The sequence below is a fragment of the Balearica regulorum genome, chromosome 3 (assembly GCF_011004875.1).
Source record: "Balearica regulorum gibbericeps isolate bBalReg1 chromosome 3, bBalReg1.pri, whole genome shotgun sequence".
Classification (NCBI taxonomy): domain Eukaryota; kingdom Metazoa; phylum Chordata; class Aves; order Gruiformes; family Gruidae; genus Balearica; species Balearica regulorum.
The window spans coordinates 20,227,982-20,248,345 of NC_046186.1; the positions used below are offsets into that span (position 1 = coordinate 20,227,982).

General features: G+C 36.5%; 1 protein-coding gene across 5 annotated transcripts in view; it reads left to right on the top strand.

Annotated features, from left to right (window-relative positions):
- The window catches only part of EIPR1 (EARP complex and GARP complex interacting protein 1), a 115,371-nt gene that overhangs the window by 44,304 nt on the left and 50,703 nt on the right, over positions 1-20,364 (top strand). For all 5 annotated transcript variants that reach the window (XR_012834389.1, XR_012834390.1, XR_012834391.1 and 2 more), the window contains exon 4: positions 4,168-4,324. Coding sequence is in view for 2 of the 5 variants with exons in the window: in XM_075747249.1 (XP_075603364.1) it covers positions 4,168-4,324 (157 nt within the window). In the remaining 3 variants the exon portion in view is untranslated. The remainder of the gene's footprint in view (positions 1-4,167; positions 4,325-20,364) is intronic.

Sequence of the window (20,364 nt, forward strand, 5' to 3'; positions counted from 1 at the left end):
TGTGTACTGCTAGCGAGCTTGTCATACAGCTGTGAGAAGCTTGTTGTGGGACTTGGATTTCTATGCAGTGGGAATTATCATGTGTCTATGGGTTCCTGTAGGTTTGTTGCTAGAGGTTATTTGATTAAGAGGAATCGTGACCCACAGAAAAGCTCCACTTCATGTGTTGTAACAGTGACACTTTCACTCAGCACTAGTGTCTGCCCTCTCTTTTACCAGGGAGAAAATGGTATCTTTTAAGAAGTTTCTTATATAAAGGGAAATTAAGCCTTGCTTAAGGCCACCCATATCTAAAATTACTTCTATGGGAGGCCGTGGCAATTCCATTTTGGTTTCACACATCCGGGAATTAATAAAGTGTCAGAACTGTAGATAGGTACATAAAAAGTGCAAGGAGAAATTAATAGTGCTCTAAATCAAGTCTCTGCTCTACAGGTTTCAGCCATGTATCTAATTCCAGAATTTGTCCAAAGTTTAAAATTAGAATCTGAAGATTTGCAATGCACATACGGTCGTTCATGATGGATGGTCATTCAACAGCTGGAAACAGATCTGTCATTTTCCATGAGCATCTTCAAACCCAGCTGAACGCAGAGGAGAATGTCTGTTCTGAGCGTTGAGAGGTTTTGTGTCTGTTGGCTTTTAGTGTTGTCCCTTTCTGATGCACAATTAATTTTATCTACGCTGCTAGTCCCTATGAAGTGAAGCAGACATGGAATGGCACACAATTCTTCTGCACCAACCTGCATTTCAGACCCTTTTACTATTACCAGTTGCTTACAGGAATATATATGTTATAAGAGGAAGCAGAGGTAATAAACTTATTTTATACATGCATGATGCTAATGTGAGAAGAAACTTTTAGTAAATACCAAAATGTAATTAATGTAGTCATGAGAAGGAAGTAAAATTTTTTTATTTAGAGTAAAAAGAAGTGACAGGTCCCTCACTGAGTCTTTCTTAATGTTAATTAAAAATAGATATCTATTTTTGTATTTCTCTTTCTGTAAACATGGACAGAAGAAAATAACTAATTCTACTATTTGAGAAAGAATGAATAACTACTGTGATATTGGGATCCCTCTTAAGTTTGATAGATATTTTTAAGTTTAGAATTGTATTTTAAAGATATGTGCTAATATAGAAGACTTAGAGAAAATTTTTTTAATGATAAAAATTTAATATTGAAAAGATAATTGCCTAACACACTCAATAATAACAGCCAGTCATACAACAATCTACTGTGGTCAAATTACATTTCAAAAAGATAAGCTTCTGTCACGTTCTGGAAGAGCAAATGGCATCTGATACACATCGTATCATCAGAGCAGCTGAACAGCCTTCCTGAGAGAACATTATATGCTGGACTCCAAGGAATGGCATAGATAGGTCTGCAAAATGTGGAAATCTGATAAACTTTTTTTCACTACTCAAGCAAATCTCTTCTGCCTGGAGTATCAAGATACATTTCAATCTTGCTCCCTAGCAGCATTTGTAGTAATAATTTGAAAACAACTATAAAATCTATGTGGAATTGCCGCACACATTAAAAATTCAAGCAGATTAATTTCAATGGTGGCTTTTGACAATTTACAAAACACCAAAGTGTTATAGGAGGCTGGGTCACATCAAGTTTCAGAGGCACTTCAATATAGATATATATATACACACACACATATGTGCTTTTTTTTTTTTTTTCCTTCAGCCTCCCTCAATCTTTAAACCAGTGCTTGTTTCAGATTTTCGATCTGGAAATCTGATTGTGTAAGAAACTAAATCTTTTTTTAAAAAAGCTATTCATAGGAACACACCATCAGAATTTCAAATTGTTCCAGTTTTAAGAAGTTAAAATAACATATTAAGGCTGTCTTAAGACTCATGGTGTTGTGCTAAGAGAAAGGATGGTTTGAGAAATGTGTCTTTGTTTTCCATTATTTGCTTTTCTGGTTGTCTGTATAGATCTTGATGATAGTGGAAAAGCCAGCACTTGATATGCATGGTACAGACCTTTCAGTAATTAACATCTACCAGAAACTTCTCTGTGGTGTTCTTTTGATGTTCTGTCACATATTGAGTATTGAGGCAAAACATTCAATAAATCTCACCTTCTTGAACTATATTGCACTTTCAGTTTAGGTTATTTATTATTTGTATGGTGTACAATGTATGCTGTGCATTGATTTGGCCTTTGCTAAAGAAAGGTAGCCATCTACTGCTGTTTCCTTCTCTTCGTTCAGTGGCATGTGGATTTAGAGTAAAGAGTTTGCCTCAAATGATTTGGAAATAGCTGTTTAGTTAGCATGCCCTACAATTAGTAAAAGTTCAATTAAGTGTTAATAAATAAGGGATTATCCATCATCTTTAGATGTATGGTCTTCTGATACTGTATTCAACTTGTATACACCAAATTACTGTAGAACAGTTATCTGCATCATACACATTTTATATTTAGTACAATCTATCAAATACCCAGTGCTTGTGTGTTCTGAATTCTGTGCTTGAATTTAATATCTTCTTCCTACCCTTGTCTCCTTCTCACAGAAATGGCCTTTTTCTCTTATTGGTTTGACCTAACTACCCAGGGGTTTTATTTCATATGGCTACTTTCTAAACATATTTGCATTCTTGCATTTTGGGTTTATTTACTATGTATTGCTACATATCAATTGGTTTTTGTTCTGTTCTCTGTTGTTTGGGTGCCTTTTTTGCATATAGAACATCCTGATTGGCAACCTTTATAATAGAGACTTTTTTTCACTCCTGTTAATGTCTTTTTAGCCTAAGAAGGCCTTTTTCAGAGTTACCATCCTTCCTCTTGAAAATACTCTCATTACAATTGTTCCTGTTTTCTTTCCACTGATGTAAGTTGGTCACATCTGCTCATGGCTCTGTAATCAGGCATTCTGCATTACAAGTAGCTAAAATGTATATGGAGTCAGAACTGTGAGAAAGAGGCATGCAAAATGGCCTCAGAACAGAAAATGGTGTTCATTACTACGTGTCCTCTGGACTTCTTGTTTAACACATCCTCCAGCAGGTAGTTGCAACCCCTGTTTTTGCCTCGCATCACTGTGGCTCGTTTATTTGTTCCTACTGTAGTGGATCATAGAATGGTTTGGGTTGGAAGGGACCTCAAAGATCATCTAGTTCCAACCCCCCTGCCATGGGCAGGGACACCCTCCACTAGACCGTGTTGCCCAAAGCCTCATCCAACCTGGCCTTGAACACTTCCAGGGATGGGGCAGCCACAATCTCTCTGGGCAACCTGTTCCAGTGCCTCACCACCCTCGTGAAGAATTTCTTCCTAATGTCTAATCTAAATCGACCCTCCTTCAGCTTAAACCCATTACCCCTTGTCCTGTCACTACACTCCCTGATAAACAGTCCCTCTCCAGCTTTTTCTGTAGGCCCCTGACCTATTCATCTCCTGTGAATCCTGGACCAGCGGCTGGAACAACATGAACACATGCGATTCTGCTCTGATCTCCTCCCATTTTGCACTGCTACAAAATGCTATATTGGGTGATGGGCGATGCCATATGTACATAGACCATATGGTGTTTTCTCCTCAATCTACAGTTGGCTTGTTCATCATGCATTGTAATACTTTGCTATATGTGTCTAAGTTCAGTTTGTCTTTCAGAAGCTGTTTTTATTTGCTAGAGTTAGACAAGTGTACTTACATGGAGAACTTAATTTTGCAATAAACAGTTACTGGTAGTAAAGGATATGACATAATGCTATAGATTCAACTGAAGATAGCCCTGAAAAGGAAAATGTTAAAACAACGTCTGAATCCTTATTGTTAACGAATTGAGCAACGTAACTTATGAGTTCATGTCTTCATTAACATCAGTATGGGGAATGAAGCTTGGAAAACTTGCCTCCCCAAGAGTTATGTTTTCATGAGCACTGATTTTTGCCTTTAGACAGGGAGAAGCACATTAAATGCGTGCTAATTATGAGTTTTGCAGCAACTTGACTGCTATCTTGAGGTCTGTGCCTGTATCCATATTCTGCATTCTTTGAATTCATCTTGGTATAATATTTTTAAATATTTTAAACAGCAGATGTGCATTGCTTATAGATTTGTGTAAATGTTGATGCACTGTATACAAAATATGTCTCCCATACAATGATCTGTTGACATTATTCTCTGTTGCTTAGCTTCAGACAGTAAAGTCATGACATGTGCTGCTGTTTGGAGGATGCCGAAGGAATTGGAATCAGGCAGTCATGAATCCCCTGATGATTCATCAAGCAACACTCAAACCCTGGAGCTACTCTGTCACCTTGACAACACAGCCCATGGCAATATGGCCTGGTAGGATTCTGCATATTTTATACTCCTAGAAACAGCCTAAAGGATAGACCTGTGCTGTTAGATTTGTGCAGATTTATATTATAGAAGCTATGCTATACACTTTAAAACTATTCCATCTTTAAAAAAAAAAAGGTACAAATTGGATTTTTAGTCCCAGATGTTTCATAGATTAAAAACATTTATTATAGTCCTGCAAACACATATGGAGTAACAGCCTGTGTACTGTTTTAATGTGTTTCTGCCCACCTGCCCCCATCTAAAACCTTTGTTGCTCAAAGGTATAATACTTAGCATTTCAATCTTTTTATAGAATATAAATTTGATGGTGCACTTCAGTCTTTGTTTTTCAGTCTTCACTCAACTGATTTGGCATAAGTACAAGTAATTTATTATTTGTTAAGGATAAGAATTCATTACATTATATGATGCCCGTTTAACTACTCTTCTGTTGCCTAAGAAAAGACAAGGAGAGCTACAGTACTGCAGAGGGTATTACAGAGGTTTGTTTCCCCTTCCCTTCTGTTATTTAAAAGAAAGTTAAATTTGTTGGTTGTGTATTTGCAAGTTCTTTGCTTTGTGGGTATATATATGACATGTTCCCACTGCTGCTGAACAGATGCAGGGCAAAGAAATGTTAATACACTCAGTCTATATTTTAGCAAGTACAATGTTGTTTGACATAATTTTGGAACCACCTGACCATCTTCCACTGGCAGGAAAAGTTGAAACCATAAGAATATGGTCTGCTGTAGTCCCAGGAATGTCTGTCTGTCTGAAAGAGTGCAGAGTAGGAGGTGATCATGCAAGTTGTACAGTCCCTTTCACAATTGTCAGAGAATTTTAAGAAACAAATGTGGAATAAGCCAGCAGATTTTTGTAAATGAAATGTGACAACTCTGAACTGAAACTGAACAAGGGTAACGCAACATCAATGTTGGATATTGCTGTAAGTGTCTTAGATGAGAGTGGAAAAGGCCTTGTTGGTTTCTGTATTCAGACGCCTGCTGTGGAAGGTATCCATCATAATCTCATTATACTTAAATATATTCTAGTAGGAGTAATTTTAAATTATATCAAAAGGGAACAATACTTAAAATCAGTCTCAGTTCCTTTTCAAAATCTGGCCACATAAAAATTTCTATTCATTAGCTAGCTAGTAAAAACTTGAGAAGTGATAGTTAATTCAGTTGATTTTAAATTGTCATATGTTGTACTGTAAGTTTTAAGCATCTATTTCTAGCCATTGATTTCTAGTTTAAGCCTTGTAGATTAAATCTTGACTAAAAAAAAAACGTAAATAGAAGGTAATATTTATGAGGTGGTTCTTGGACAAGATTGCACATATCTGTGTATTCAAAAATGTGTTGTCTAGGCTATTTTTTTTTCTCTAAAATCTCTGCTTCCTGAGTGTTAAATTTCTTCATGGTAGTATCTTTTAGTTCTTTGCTACTCATTTTCATATGAATACTTCTCTTTATAACTCTTTGATTATATTAAACAATTTCCTTTTTATTGTTGAAATGTTTTGATAATTAGTTTCCAATATAGTTGGGAATATTATTTTTTGTTTGTTTTAATCTTCACCTTTTACCCCTTAAGATTTGTACTTTTTGTCTTTGAATTTTCCATAATCTATTTCTGTGTGATGCTGGGATGCTAGAACTCTGTGTAGCAGCCTGATCACCAGAGCAGGAATAGGGGGCATATCACTGCTTTATATCAGGATGTGAATTTATGTGAATGGCAAAAATAATTTTTTTCCTCTAATATAGCTTGTAGCAAGTTGATGTGCAATTTTCTGTCTCCTGTTGTCTGATTTTGTTCAGTACTAGTGCTCACAAATATCTACTACCACATAATACCCATTATCTATGTATGTGTATATATATGTACAAGTAAAGATTTCAAAATATCCTATGTTACGGAGAGATAAAAGGTATACATGGAATACTTGGCATTAGTACCCCTCATGTCATCTCAGGCAAGCACAGCTGACTTAGAGGATCTTGTTCTAGAGCAGGCGTTTCTATTTCTGCCTCAATCGTAGTGGAAACAGCTCACATAAATGAGTAAAATAAATGTTTTATTACAAATGGGTGTCACTTAACAGGCCATGTCCCACTGAGTGTTGTGTTGACTATGAATAGCGACTTAAATAGTCTTTTCTATACACATTTCAGATGTTTAGAAAAATAGGAAACTACTTGAGACACTTATGGTACAATTGTTGTTAGAACCAACCACAAATCAGAAAAGCAATTTTCCTCAATGAAAAGTGTCAATACTTTTCAAACTTACGTAATAACAACATTCTGGTGTACACAATTGCTTTGTAGAAGATCAGTGGTGGTCTGGCATCATACGCTCACCGTAAGAAGCGCAACGCTTATTCTGGCTCTGTCATTTGCTTTGCCGTTAGAGCATACTCTTGTGCACTTTACTCACAAAATACAGGTTGAACAGTGAACCCAGGGGCTCAATGTGACAATGTGCACTTTAAGCAGGCTGTTTAATCCACAGAGCACAGCAGAGCAATGTACCACAAGCACCACCCTCGTTGAGGGTGTGTCCTGGTTTTGGCTGAGATAAAGATAATTTTCTTTCTAGTAGGTGGTATAGTGCTGTGTTTTGGATTTAGGGTGAGACTAGTGTTGATAACACTCTGATGGTTTTAGTTGTTGCTAGGTAGTTGTAGTGTCTATACTAAGTCAAGGACTTTTCAGCTTCTCACTGTGCCCTGCCAGGTGCAGAAGAAGCTGGGAGAGCACAGCCAGGACAGCTGACCCAGACTGGGCAAAGGGACATTCCCTGCCACAGAACGTCATGCTCCGGATAGAACTGGGGAAGCTGGCTGGGAGGTGGGATCACTGCTTGGAAACAGACTGGGCATCAAGTTATTTGGGTCTTTTTTTCTTCCCCCCTTTTGCATGTGGTGAGCAATTGCATTTGTGCATCACTTGGTTTATTAATTCTTGTTATTACTATTATAATAATCTTCCTTTGTTATCCTATTAACTGTGTTTATCTCAGCCTATGAGGTTTTTTCCATTTTCCTCCTTGTCCCCTTGGGGGAGGTGTGAGTGAGCAACTGCGTGGTGCTCAGTTACCAGCTGAGGTTAAACCACGGCAAGGTGGAAGAGTTTTTAAGTCCTGATAGCTTTTGAAATGATACAGTTTTAGATTTGATAAAGATTTAATTTTTAAAAATTAATTTTGAAAATAATTAGTCAGAATGTATGCTTAAAATAATAGTAAAAAAACCAGTAAAAACATGAACTGGGGTTTCATCACAGCTTCATATGCTAAACGGAAAAAGTGCCATAGTTGACAGCAGAGTTTAGAGATGCAGGGTGTAATGGTGATCTCTGCCTTTGTGGCACTTAGTGTGAACTTCTGTGATTCCAGATAGTAGCTCACAGGAAGGTATCCTGTGTGTCTTGGCATCCATAGCACAGGTGCTTCACAGTATTCATGAATCTGGGTTGCAGATCATAAATAATTGTGATTTGACTGTAAAAGAAAAAAAAAAAAAAAAAACACCAAAACTGTATTGAAAATGCAACTGGTTATGCACTTTGGCATCACTGCCTGCATCAGGGCTTTTTTGCTTGTACATTTGTTTGTATTTTCCCTGCTCTGCTTTATTTCTTAACTTCTTTTCATTAAGGTTTATCCCCTTGCATTGTTTTTATTTTCCATTAAGAAAAACTTATAATTGAAAATTTACCTCACAGATTTTTCTGTTTCTAGTATCATGCACTAGGGAATGCAAGGGGACGTTTTTTCCAAGTTTGGTGTGTCAGGTATTGGTTTTGCTCAATTGTTTACTGGTGTTAAGAACTAATCCTGTACTTTGTTACATTTATCTCCTTTAGTGAATTCTGTTCTCAAATGTCTCTGAAATTTCTTACTAAAACCGAGCAGGGACATACTTAATACCAGTTCTCTTCTGTGAACCAAGACCAAAAGAACATTTCCAATCAACTGTGACTAAAATCCTAAACTTTCTTCACTTGTGTCTGAATACTGTGCCCCTCATGTTCAAGATCTTCTGAAATAATTTCCTAGTCTTGACCAAACCTTTGACAAAAGTCTGATATCCAGGACATCACAGGCAAGTGAAAAAGATGTCATTTTTCCACAGTTTATTTTGTCTGAATTGCATGAGTTACTGTTTACTGTTTAAAACTTAAGCATAACTATTCACTTTCAGTTACTGAGATGTGTTTACTGCCTTTAAGCTTTGAATCTGGGACCCATCAGAATTTTTACTCAAACCCTAGTATGGCATAGAGTTCAGAAAATTAAGCAGATGCTTAAATTAGGCAAACAAATAGGACTGTTAATTGCTCTATTTGGTTTAAGACTAAGACTTTTTTCATCCTCTACCTACTGTTCCTCATGTGAGCCAAAATGCAAATATTTCAATTGCAAAATTCCCAAGTGAATTAATTCCAGAGTGGAGAAACTTGAGATACATGGGAATTTGTGTGTGTGGTTTGTTTGGTTTTTTTTTAAAAAAAACCTTTTCCATAAACTCATTTTGTAGATAAATGTATGTATTCACACAGCGTACACATACATAACCATAGGTATGTTGCTCTACGGAATCATTTATGATTCAGTAATTTAAGGAACTTGCCATTGAATATCTTGCAAGAAGTAGTCCAAGGTACGGTCTGGATAGGAGAGGCAAAGGAAACAGGGCAGCAATTAATGAGTGAATCTTGGAGGAATCCCTAAAAATCCTGAAGACTTATGTTTTAGGAGTAACCGGCTGTTTCACTTCTTCCTCGGTTTTCCTACAGACTATTTTGATAGAAGACTTGATAGAGTAGTCCTCAGAGAAGGAGGCCATGAGGGAAAGTGTAATCTGTGAGATCTTGAATTTGGACCTCAGCAGAGACTTTTTTTTTTCTTTTGTCAGAAGTAAAAGTGCAAAGCCAGAGTTTCTCCCCTGACATCTGCTGGAAGCGGGCTTGCCTGTATCTGTTTAACATCCTACTTTTTGCTTTCTAAATCTGGCAGGTATAAAATAGGGTAGATGCTGCTTGATAGCAAGCTATGTGCTTCTAAATAGAGAGGAGGAACGAGTGAACTATGTTGGATAGTGGTCCATGGAGTAAATTTGGAGTAAGATGAAAGCAAAACAAATAAGGGGAAAGTGTTAGATAGACAAAGTAGGTACACCTGTAAAGGGAAAATGAATGGAGATTAGACAAGAAAAGTGGGAGCTCAATTGTGGGAGGCCCGAAAGATGAGGAATGAAGAATTCACATTTTATATAGAAAACAATAGTCAGCTGCTAAAACAAGTTGGAAAGGGATAAATATATTAGGAATAATGATAGATTACTTCATTAAGCTTCTCTCCTTGCTGAATTTGAATTGTTTTAGTGTATCCCACTCAATCAATCCTACATATGGACTTGCAAAGTTACCCCATTTAAGAGAAATTAGAGAGGAAGACAAATTATAACTTTTTAATAAAGTTACAGATGTTTCAAGAACTCAGGGATGTTTCTCACTACAATATTAAACTTGAATTTTGAATTAACAAAGGAGAAAGTTACTATAAATGAGCTATTCCCACAGACTTTTTTTTTTTAAACTATTTAAGTGTTTTATTTGGTATGTAATCTAAAGTTTCCCAATAGAGTACTGACAAATACCATCTCTTCTTTGGCTGTGATTACACAGTGTGGGGCAACCTCATTAAGGTCTGCTTTCTAAAAAAATACAAAGTTGCTTTAACTTTCATTCAACTTGAATGGAAGTTTACTTTAAGATACATGAGATACTATACATAATATATTATTGCTTTGATTTCATCATGTCACTGCATTAATGAACACAGTTCAAAAACAAAAGTTAAGCACATTTGTAATGAGCTGAAGACAGGCGAGTAAGTGCATTCTGTAAGTAAGGTCCAGAAGTGTTTTACTTACTCTTTTTGGTCTTTAAAATAGCTTTAAGAAAACCCACAACAAACCGTGCCAACATTGTCTCAAGGAAAAAAGCCAAGAAGTAAGAGAATCTGAAACTCAAAAGAAAAGTGAAAATGGTGGGTTTAATAGCTCTGACACTTCCACATTGCATTCAGGTAGCACTTCTGTTTCCTGTCATAATGTTGGTAAAGTTAATTCTTCTATAATACCCCTCTATGTTAGGAATCAGGATATACATGTTAAAATTCTACCCTAGTGTTTCATCAAAAAAAAACCCCAAACGATTTAATGATCTGTATCTTATGAATTTAAACCTGAAAGTAACGCTTCTTTTAGGAGGATCATATAGTCTTGAATATATGGTATATTAACTGTTATATGTGCTTTACAGCAAAGGCATGTAATAAATGCAATCATAACTTTTTTTGGTATGAAAACTTGATCTTATTTTAACACTTCATATGTCCCAGTAACAGAAATATAGTTGTGAGGAAGGAGTTCCCTCTGCTATTTGTATAGCAGCTCCTTTGAGAGCATCAGGAGTCCCAGTTGCATGGGCTGGGGAAAGAACTGCACTCCAGGGGGTTTTGGTTTTAGGTTTTTTGTAACAGCTGCCCAGCTGATATGAATTGTTTGTATCATAGGCCTTTCAATTTCTTCACATAATGCGCAAAATTTCAGAGCTATCAGGAGACAAGTATCGGTGAAGCTGATTAATTACAGATAGATTAAAAAAATTATCAACATTTAAGACTAGTTTTTCCACATCTGGTTTATTCCACACATTTGCATTCTCCATCACCCACCTCTGATATTACAAAGATGAAGGATAGAGAAAGTTGGGTTTTTTAAAAAACTTACTATATGACAAGTGTTTTCATTGGGAATGTAACTTACAGCTGCTTTTCAGTACTGTTACTCTCCCGTTTGTATTCTGATCCTTTATAAATGATAAAAATTTTAACTATGTTTTATGTTCTACTTCACTCTCCCTTCTTCCTTAATTCCGTGTGATATCCTGAATTCCTTACCGGATTTTGGTCTCTTGAATCTTTGATTGTTCTTTATTGTAAATAAATCCATGTATTATATATAAATCCAAATGTTCAATCATTTTTTCTTTCTCACATTTTCTCTTTCATTTTCCGCTTTCATCATCCTCTAAAATGTGTCCAGAACTAGGATAGTACTTCATAACATTCATGTCTCTCTTTCATTCCTTTGAATGTTTTTTGGTAATTTTGAGTGTTAGTATTGTGCAAGTTTAAAACTTTATATGCTTATATTGAATAGCTTATATTAGGGAATAATTGTGATTCATCAATTGGATAGTGAAATAAAAACCCATTGTGTTATGTGCCGAGTTTATTATGTTTATTTTGATCAGAATTTATTTGACTCCAGTATTGTAAAGCTGAGGGAAACTTAATGAAAGTAAAATCTTACATTGAAGCAAATACTAAGGGAAAGATATGCCCCTATGTACGTGAACTTGCTCTAGGTATTCAGTTAACTTATGACCACTTCTGATAATTTCAATAGATTTCATCTGCTTAAAATGAAAATTAGTTTTGCTGAAGTCTTTGCAGTTGTTTGTGTTTATCTTGGATTTGTAAATCATGATACAGAAAGTAGTACAGAAATTGTGTTACTGTGCAAGTAAAAAGTGATGGGTGTGTAGAGTACTATTTCACTTCTTCCCAATTTGAAAGTAGGTTTTTGTTTCAGTTCTCACTCTGCTGTCATATTGCCTAGTTTTACTGCCAAATTGGTTGAGATTTTTCCCCACTGAAAGAAAATTAAGCTATTTTTTAAAGGAGTTTTTTTCCTATTTATAATGCCACTTTAGCATTCTTAGTGCTAAAAAAATGAGGGTTGCAGTCTGCCCCAACTGGTTTTGCAGATTAAATAGATACCAGCTGGTTTTATTTTCAGCTTTTATTGAATTGCTTAAAAGGTTGGGTTAAAAAAAAATGATGTTGCAGAACTGGAGAAAAAATTAGTTATGCAGGAGAACTTCAAATGTTCACGAGGAACTAGCTTTGAACAGGTGTCCCAAGTTTCTTGGTCTGACGCTAGTTTGCTCTCCAAAAGCCCATTAAGCATTTACTCTTTAGAATATTTGTTTGTCAAAATAGAATTCTTTCCTAACACAATATTTTGGGATGATTATGGAAGAAGTGCTGACCCTTGCTTACACAGTAGTTAAAAATTCAGGGCTTTGAAATGTCTTGAATGTCTATTGGATGAAAAAATGGGTCCTTGTACGTTTGTAATTAAGCGCATCTATTTGGTAAAAGGTATGTGAGAACTTAAGGGGTGCCCTGTAGCCTCAGTCTATCCAACCCAGTGTTTAGTCTCAGGCAACGGTGATGGAGAGGTTATTTAGTGAGAGAACACTAGCTTGAGTCTCACTGTTTCTTGCAGTCTATCACCTCAAATTCCTCCAGTATCTGCAGTCATTGGATTAGGGGTGTTAGAGGGTACATCTATGTCAGGTCTGTGTAAAACTTTATCATCCTTGTGTTTGCTGTCCTTTTGAACAGGAGGAGTGGTGATTTTCCTCAACTATCAATGCAGATCCTAGGCAATCATAATCTTCTTCTTGGGCACATGTTTCAAATCATTGGAGAAACGTACTCAGATGAATATTCTGTTTTGTTGGGTTTTTCCCCCCTGTCCAACCATGCAGATGGCCTGTCTGTTACAAACAGCAATAAATTAGCAAGGATATGCTATATGCATGTTGCCATCTTTTGAAAAATCCCACATGAAAATACTCAGATTCTGTGCCCCCAAAAGTAGATGTGTGTTTCCTCGAAAGTGAGTCTGCAGAGATTGCTTTTGACCATTCCAGCTGTTTCACAAATAAGCTTGTTTCAGCCCTTAATCTTTACATTAATACATGGAAAAAAACGTTGTCATTGTGTGGCCTCTAGAGGCCGGGCAGGACTTTTACCTGACAGCTCCCTATGTGCTTTCCTGCCAGGCATTCATTCTATTAAAAAGTTTTTCCTAGCTTGACCACCTTACTGATCTTTGACATACAGACAAGCCAGTTATGTGTTGCTTTCATCACATATTACATATCTATAATATTCATTTTGAGGGTTTTTAAGCCCTGTTCAAGCAACAGAATAGAAATGGAAAGAGCTGTCCTATATGTAGACGTGTACTTGAGCAATATGGGAAGGCATGGATGAAACATAATGAAGTTAAAAGGGTTTTGCACATTTGCCTTAGTATTAATTACCAAGTATTTCTGACATAAATATTTAAGTATTCTTGTTGTAAATAAACCAATATTAATTACTTTGAGGAAATACTAAGTAATACTCAGAAACAAACAAAAAAATTACTGGGAGAGCTGTTGATAAACTGTCTTTATGTGATAATTCATTTGTCAGTTACTCAGGCTGGATAGACAAAATAGCTGCAGACAAAACAAGAGAGTACGGAGGCTTTTTAGGAAGGACAGGAATGATAAGGAGAGTTGTCCTCTCTGAGAGAGAGCTGCTGGAGTTCATGGAGCTCTACCTGGGGATGGATGATGAGCCAAATGAGAGCTTGTGAGTAAGGATTAAAGAGCAGACCACTACGGGTGATGCAGTAATGGGTGTCTGCTATAAGCTACCTCATCAGGAAGAACAATTTAGATCATAGAGTCGTAGAATTCACAGAATACCAGGTTGCAAGGGACCTCAAGCATCATCTGGTCCAACCTTTCTTGGCAAAAGCTCTGTCTAGACAAAAGCACCATCTAAAAACGTTGGCCGTGCACCCTGTCCAGCTGAATCTGAACAGTGTCCGATGTTGGGGAATCCACCACTTCCCTGGGAAGATTATTCTAATGGCCAATTGTTCTCATTGTGAAAAATTTTCCCCTTGTGTCCAATCAGAATCTCCCCAGGAGTAATTTGTACCTATTATCCCTCATCTTTTCCATGTGACTCCTTGTCACATGAGGCCTTCTACAGACAGCTAAAAGTAGCCTTATATTTGCAGGGCCTGGTCCTCGTGGGGGACTTGAATCACACTGATATCTGCTGAAGGACAACACAGCAGTGCATAAGCAGTCCAGGTAGTTCCTGGAGAGCATCGATAACTTCCTGACCTGAATGGCAGAGGAGCCAATGAGGAGAGATACTCTGCTGGACCTCATAAAGAAGGAAGAGCTGGTTGTGGATGGGAAGGTCAAAGGCAGCCTTGGCTGCAGTGACCATGAGATGGTGGAGTTCAGGATCCTGAGAGGAGAGAGCAGGGCAAAACCCAAGCTCACAACCCTTGACTTCAGGAGAGCAGATTTTGGCCTCTTCAGGGATCTGCTTGAATAAGTCCCATGTGATAGGGCCCTAGAGGGAAGATGGGTCCAAGAAAGCTGTTTAATATTCAAGGATCACCTCCTCCAGGCTCAAGAACCCAACAAGCATGAAGTTGAGCAAAAATCCAGAATATCTAGTAATTCGCTGGATATGCTTGTAAGAGGCAGACTTTAGAGGAGAAGGCATTGTCCTCAAAAAAAAAAAAAAAAAAGTAGTCTAGTATACCTTTTATATTTTAAAGCAGAACTTTTTCTGTGAAGATGAATTAATATTCTGCATCTGTCTAGAGTAAATACATGTGACAACAAACAGGTGAAATTAGACTCCTAATATCATTAATGAACTGTAAGGACTTGTCTCCAATACCAAATGAACTTGGGGAACTCCCATGACCTTTATAAGACCATGCTACAAAACTACTTTGTAGCGAGGATTCCAATTAGTGCTTCCTATGGGTTTTTCACTCTGTGGGATTTTCATATGGACTATCTTTCTGAATACAGAAGAAAGAATCTGCTTCACCAACAAGTCGATGGGAAGAAATTTAGGATTTCTTAGATTACTGCAATCTGAAGAACAGTAGGTTACATGCATAAGAACTTTCACCAGATGCTCTACAAGAACTCTCTGTGTATGGAACTTTAGTGTCTTATTCCTTCAAAAATAAACACGGTAGAGCATGGTTGACTGGCGTCTTAAGTCTGAAAATGGTTAGTCACAGCTTCCTTTATAGAAAGTAAGTCTTGCTTCTTATTGTTTCACACATTTGGTTGCACAGCTTGTTCATGCTTTGTGTATCCACCCGTACTCTTCTTGTGCTGCAGGTATGTACAGAATGTAGGTAAGTTGGTTAACCAACAGACTAGAGGTATTGATTCCCATCTATGATGACTCATGACTTGAAATGTTACCAGTGACAGTTTTTTGTCAGTTTAGTTCGTATATAGAGTCTGTATGATCAATTTGCATGATTTTGCTTTGCTGTTTTAAGTGTTATTAATATGTGAGGCCATGGCCAACCAGACAGAAGTCTGAGATTGTTAATGAATGATGGAGGTGTTCGCCTGTTGGTCATCACTTTAAATCATGAATAGCTCAACTGGAATTTAGTAGTTGTTTCTACAAAATGGATATTTAGGAGCTCCTACTCAAAATCAGTGAGTCCTATATCTTGCTTTCATGTAACAAATTCATTAGCATGGTTTCTGTTAGATTGTGACCTCCTAGGATGCAGTCTGGCTCTGTTATGTTTATATGTACATAAATACCTTTTCAATGATGAAGTTGATTAGGCCCATAAAGCAAGAATTAAATTTTTTTCTCACTTGTTTAATTGCAGCTGCAGTAGACAAGGGGATGCAGTGAAGTAAATACAAATATTAAGGATGACCCTTTGTTGTTTTGCATTCTGCATTATTTTTTTCAAAAAGACTTTGAGGTTGCCAACACTGTAGTGTGAAAATTTAAGAAAAAAACATTAAAAACATGTTAGTCAAGTGCATTTTCTGTGTCACCTCTTTGTTGGGATATTCTTGTATTCATTTGTACAACAGTTATTTGTTTTTCTGAATGTAAAAATAATTTAAAAGCCAGAATAAAGCCCAGCTGTCTGTGGGATTCTTGTCCAAAATAATCTTTAATTTCACTTCTCATTCTTCTCAGCAGCTTCTTAGCCAAAAAGGCACCTAAAATAGATTCACCTTGTCTTAACTTTCAGGTTTTTTAGGAAGCTATGGTTCTTGTTTTACTATGTCTTGAAGAGTTGAACACCAAAACATATTTCAGTGGCTGAGAATTTTGAGACCCAGCATAATTTACGTATGCTTCCAGCAGCATGCACTTCAATACACTACAAAATAGCCAGAACTGTTTTGATTCAGAAATGTGACCATGCTGTAGAGCACTTGGGTAAGGAGTAAGAATTGTGGGGTCCAGGCTGTTCTCAGTTTGATCTCCTTACTCTTAGAATAATGTCCTAATCACCAGATTAACAGAGTTGTCTTTAAATTTGAATTGCTTTACTACAAAGAAGGCAGGATATTTGGGCTCATAACACATGAGTTTTTCTGATGGGCTTCATTGAGGCTGCAGGATGTTCTGCTGAGTTACCAAATGTTTGGGTGTATTTTCTGTTTTGCAGTGTACGAGAGTTTTCAGTCTAGCAAAATTTTTCCACTTATAGAAATAAATGGTTGTCACTTCTGTAATTATGGGGAAGCAGTAGTTAATGCTTGCTTTGTCCAACACATTGTGGCTAACTGCAGTTCACAGCTATGAAAGTGTTTGCATGTTGCTTTATTCTTATTTAGTCTATCATGGAGAACTTTGAATTGTTCATTTGTAAATGCTCAGTACATTAATAAATGATGGTGTTAACTATCTTTTCAGCATAAAACACAGATAATAGAGTCCTTTCATGTGCATTTGAGTGAATATTTTACATTTTATTTTTTTCTTTACTAGGAAAATGTTCTCTGTAGGATTTAATTTTTTTACCAAAAACTACTAGCTAGAAGCTAATTTTGAAGCATCAGGAGTCAGATGATAACAAAATAGGGTAAAAGGCAACAAATATAATTGCTTGTCTGCTGTTTATAGATTATCTAAAGAGCAGCCCTGAAGTTGACACTCAGTTTCTGAGTGGCAGCTATGAATTTGACAATTATCTTGTCCATTTCTGAAAACTGTAAGCATCAGCAACTGTTGGCACACTCAGGAAAATGGTATTGCCTGGTTTATCTGTTTCCCTTTTTAAAGATTATCACCACCTCTGCTGTGTCTGAAAATTGTTCTTAGTAAAAACTTCAGTTTTTCTAAAATTTATGTCTTCGAAAGTCAGTTTTTCACTCAGCAATATTTTTTCCTCATCCAAGTTATTTCATATTTAACGTTCAGTCATGACTACAGAATACAACTGAATGTTACAAGGAGTGATTTGAGTAACCTTTGCTTGGATTATAAAATCTGAATAATCACTACAACTACACCCATAAAACAATGAACTTTCATAAAAGATAAATTAAATAGAAGGAAAACGGGCATCTCAAGCACAGCATGAATGTGGAGAGACCTTTTCCTTCCCAGGTATGTCAGCTGAGTTATAATTGGCTCTAATTAGCACACTGTATTCAACTGTTAAAATTCTTTACCTTGAAGCTCAATGACACTCGAAGATGTGAAATTTCTTCCTACCTTTGGAAACATCAGAGAAAGTGCTTCCAATCTAGCTTTTACAACTGAAAGTTCAGTGATCAGTGCACGAAAGGGGCAAATACATCAACAGGCATAAAGAATATTGATCTCTGGCTGGAAGAACTCTTAAAGAGTTAATTGGTCTAACCATATTTCATCGTCTATAATTAAAAATATATCTACATATATCAATACCAAATGCCAGTTATACTTTCAGCAATATGTAAGAAAAACGATGGAGTTAAATAAATGTGATCAGAATCAATTTGAAGATTTCTTAGTTACCCATTCAGTTGTGTGATCATCCTGATGTCTTTTAATTTCACTTTGGAAAACTGGATTGTGGAAGGTTAGCTGTGATCACATGCAGGTTATAGTGCATTAACTTTTTAATCCTATTATATGTGTTCATAAAATATTTTCATCTCTTTGAAGGATCTAATTGACATATCTGTGCAGCAGAACTGTATGAAAATCTGAAATACCCATGCTAGTGCCAGTTGGTTACTTCTCGTTATTACAGGCAAAATGATGGTCAAGGTGTAATTAAAACTGCTTCATAGTTTTTATTATCAACATTCATTTTTAGTTGCTTATAAGATTTTCCGAGTTGTACCATACAATTTTAATAAGAAACACTTTTGAAAATAAAATTGGCAATACTACAGTCAAAACAACCTAATTTAAAGCAAATCATGGAATCATTCTAGTTCGATGTCCTTGTTAAAACACATTTAAAAGCATGATGGTAGCTTAATGTGATAAATGAAGTGATTTTGTCCTAATACAAGAGACCTCATTACAAATGAACTTTTAAAAGTAGTTAATTTCCATGGATTGACAACATAATAAGGATGTGGGTCATGGTTCCAGCAGAAGCTAGATGCAGAAGCTAGTCCTTTCTTTGATCTGCTAGGTTTCCTTAGGGAAAAGTTCAGTGGTTGAGGAGTCAGCCAACACACCTTTTTAGTTATAGTTCCAGCTTTTTCATCTGTTTGGTGTTAATTTTATTTTTTGGCTTAGTTCTATTTTCTCTGCATAGTCTGGCTTCTCTATAACAGCAAACACATGCAGTAATCTGCCTGTATCTAATGTTTGTTTTACTGAAAGTGCAGAGTAAAAAGCAATGAAACTGTTCACGGAAGAAGCAAGAGGATTTTGAGAGGAAGGTATCAACTGAGAATAACTGAGGTTGTGTTTCACTTATGTTGTGAAAAAATGACACTGTGTCACTTCTTTCTGTTACCTACAACTTCCTATTTTCTTTTCCTTGTGTTTTATACCATAAGATTAGATGGAGTTCCATGGCTTAGATCTGGGACCAACCAGGTCATACCCACTGTCTTAGGTAGGAGTAATGCAAAACTGGGGGTAAAATAGGAACACGCATAGCGTGCAGCACTGAGTTAGGAAGGTAGCTAGTGGCTGCCTAATGTAGGGCTCACTTGCCCAAGGCTACATCTACTTATTCAACCTTCTTTTGTCTCTTCAATCCAGATACTGAATTGATTCATGCAAAAAGCTAAACAGACTAGAAAACTTATGTCTAGTGATGGACTCTTGACAAGCCTCAAGAGGTACTCTTCATATATGCACTAAGGATGAAAACAGCATAGTGAATGCCTTTGAATAACTGAAGTTTTTGTCTGGAGATGGGAAGAAGTTTCCTCATGTAGCTATTGATACTAAAGTTGTGATCTCTGCCTTCAGCTATATTATGTCACTATAAGATGATTGGGAGGTTGCACAACTTTCTTTTCAAAGTGTAGGGTAAGGAAGCCTATTCTCATCAAATGATAAATATTATTCTTTTAACCTTACTCTTATCTCCAGCAAATTTATTAGGGTCACAGTGCATATACGTAGCTGTGCTGACCATACTGACTGGCATGAATATGCTGCTTCTCACAGGCAGAACTAGAGATGAGGACTGATTTCTTGTATTCCTTCATGTATAGCACAAAAGTGGGGAATCACAGGTAAAAAGTATATGTTGATTGAGTCATGATGACAGCTGCTGAACTGGAAGAGGTTTGCATCAAAGCTCTGAGCCTTATGATTTTTGGTGCATCTTCAAAAAGGATGAACATCACTACATATAAAAAACTTTCTGGTTTCAAGCTAAAGCACTGAAATGTATGTCAAGGTCTCTGTTTTGTTGTTTTTCTGTGTATGTGTGCAGAATGACTGCTACAATGACATAATCACTGTTTTGCATGATGGCTGTATGATTCAATATGCAGAATGGACAACAAATGGCGTAAGGATTTTGAGAAGGTCTCTTTTTACAGTTAGGCTAGCATCTAGGAAAGCTGAATGACTTTCCTTTTTCTGACAGATTTGGATGGGATGTCAAAGGGCAAAAGAAAAGGATGTGTACATTAGCACTGACTAAAAGATTCCATAAGCCAGCCTAAGTTTGGTATCACATAGCTTTTAAGTAACTGATGCTGCAATAATGTTCATCTAGTATGTGTAAAAGTTGCTGGGTTGCTAGTTAATGGCAGATTTTGCATCTAAAATATGGGATGAATTTCAGCTGAAGGAAACCATAAGGAATATGGTTTAATATGTTTTGG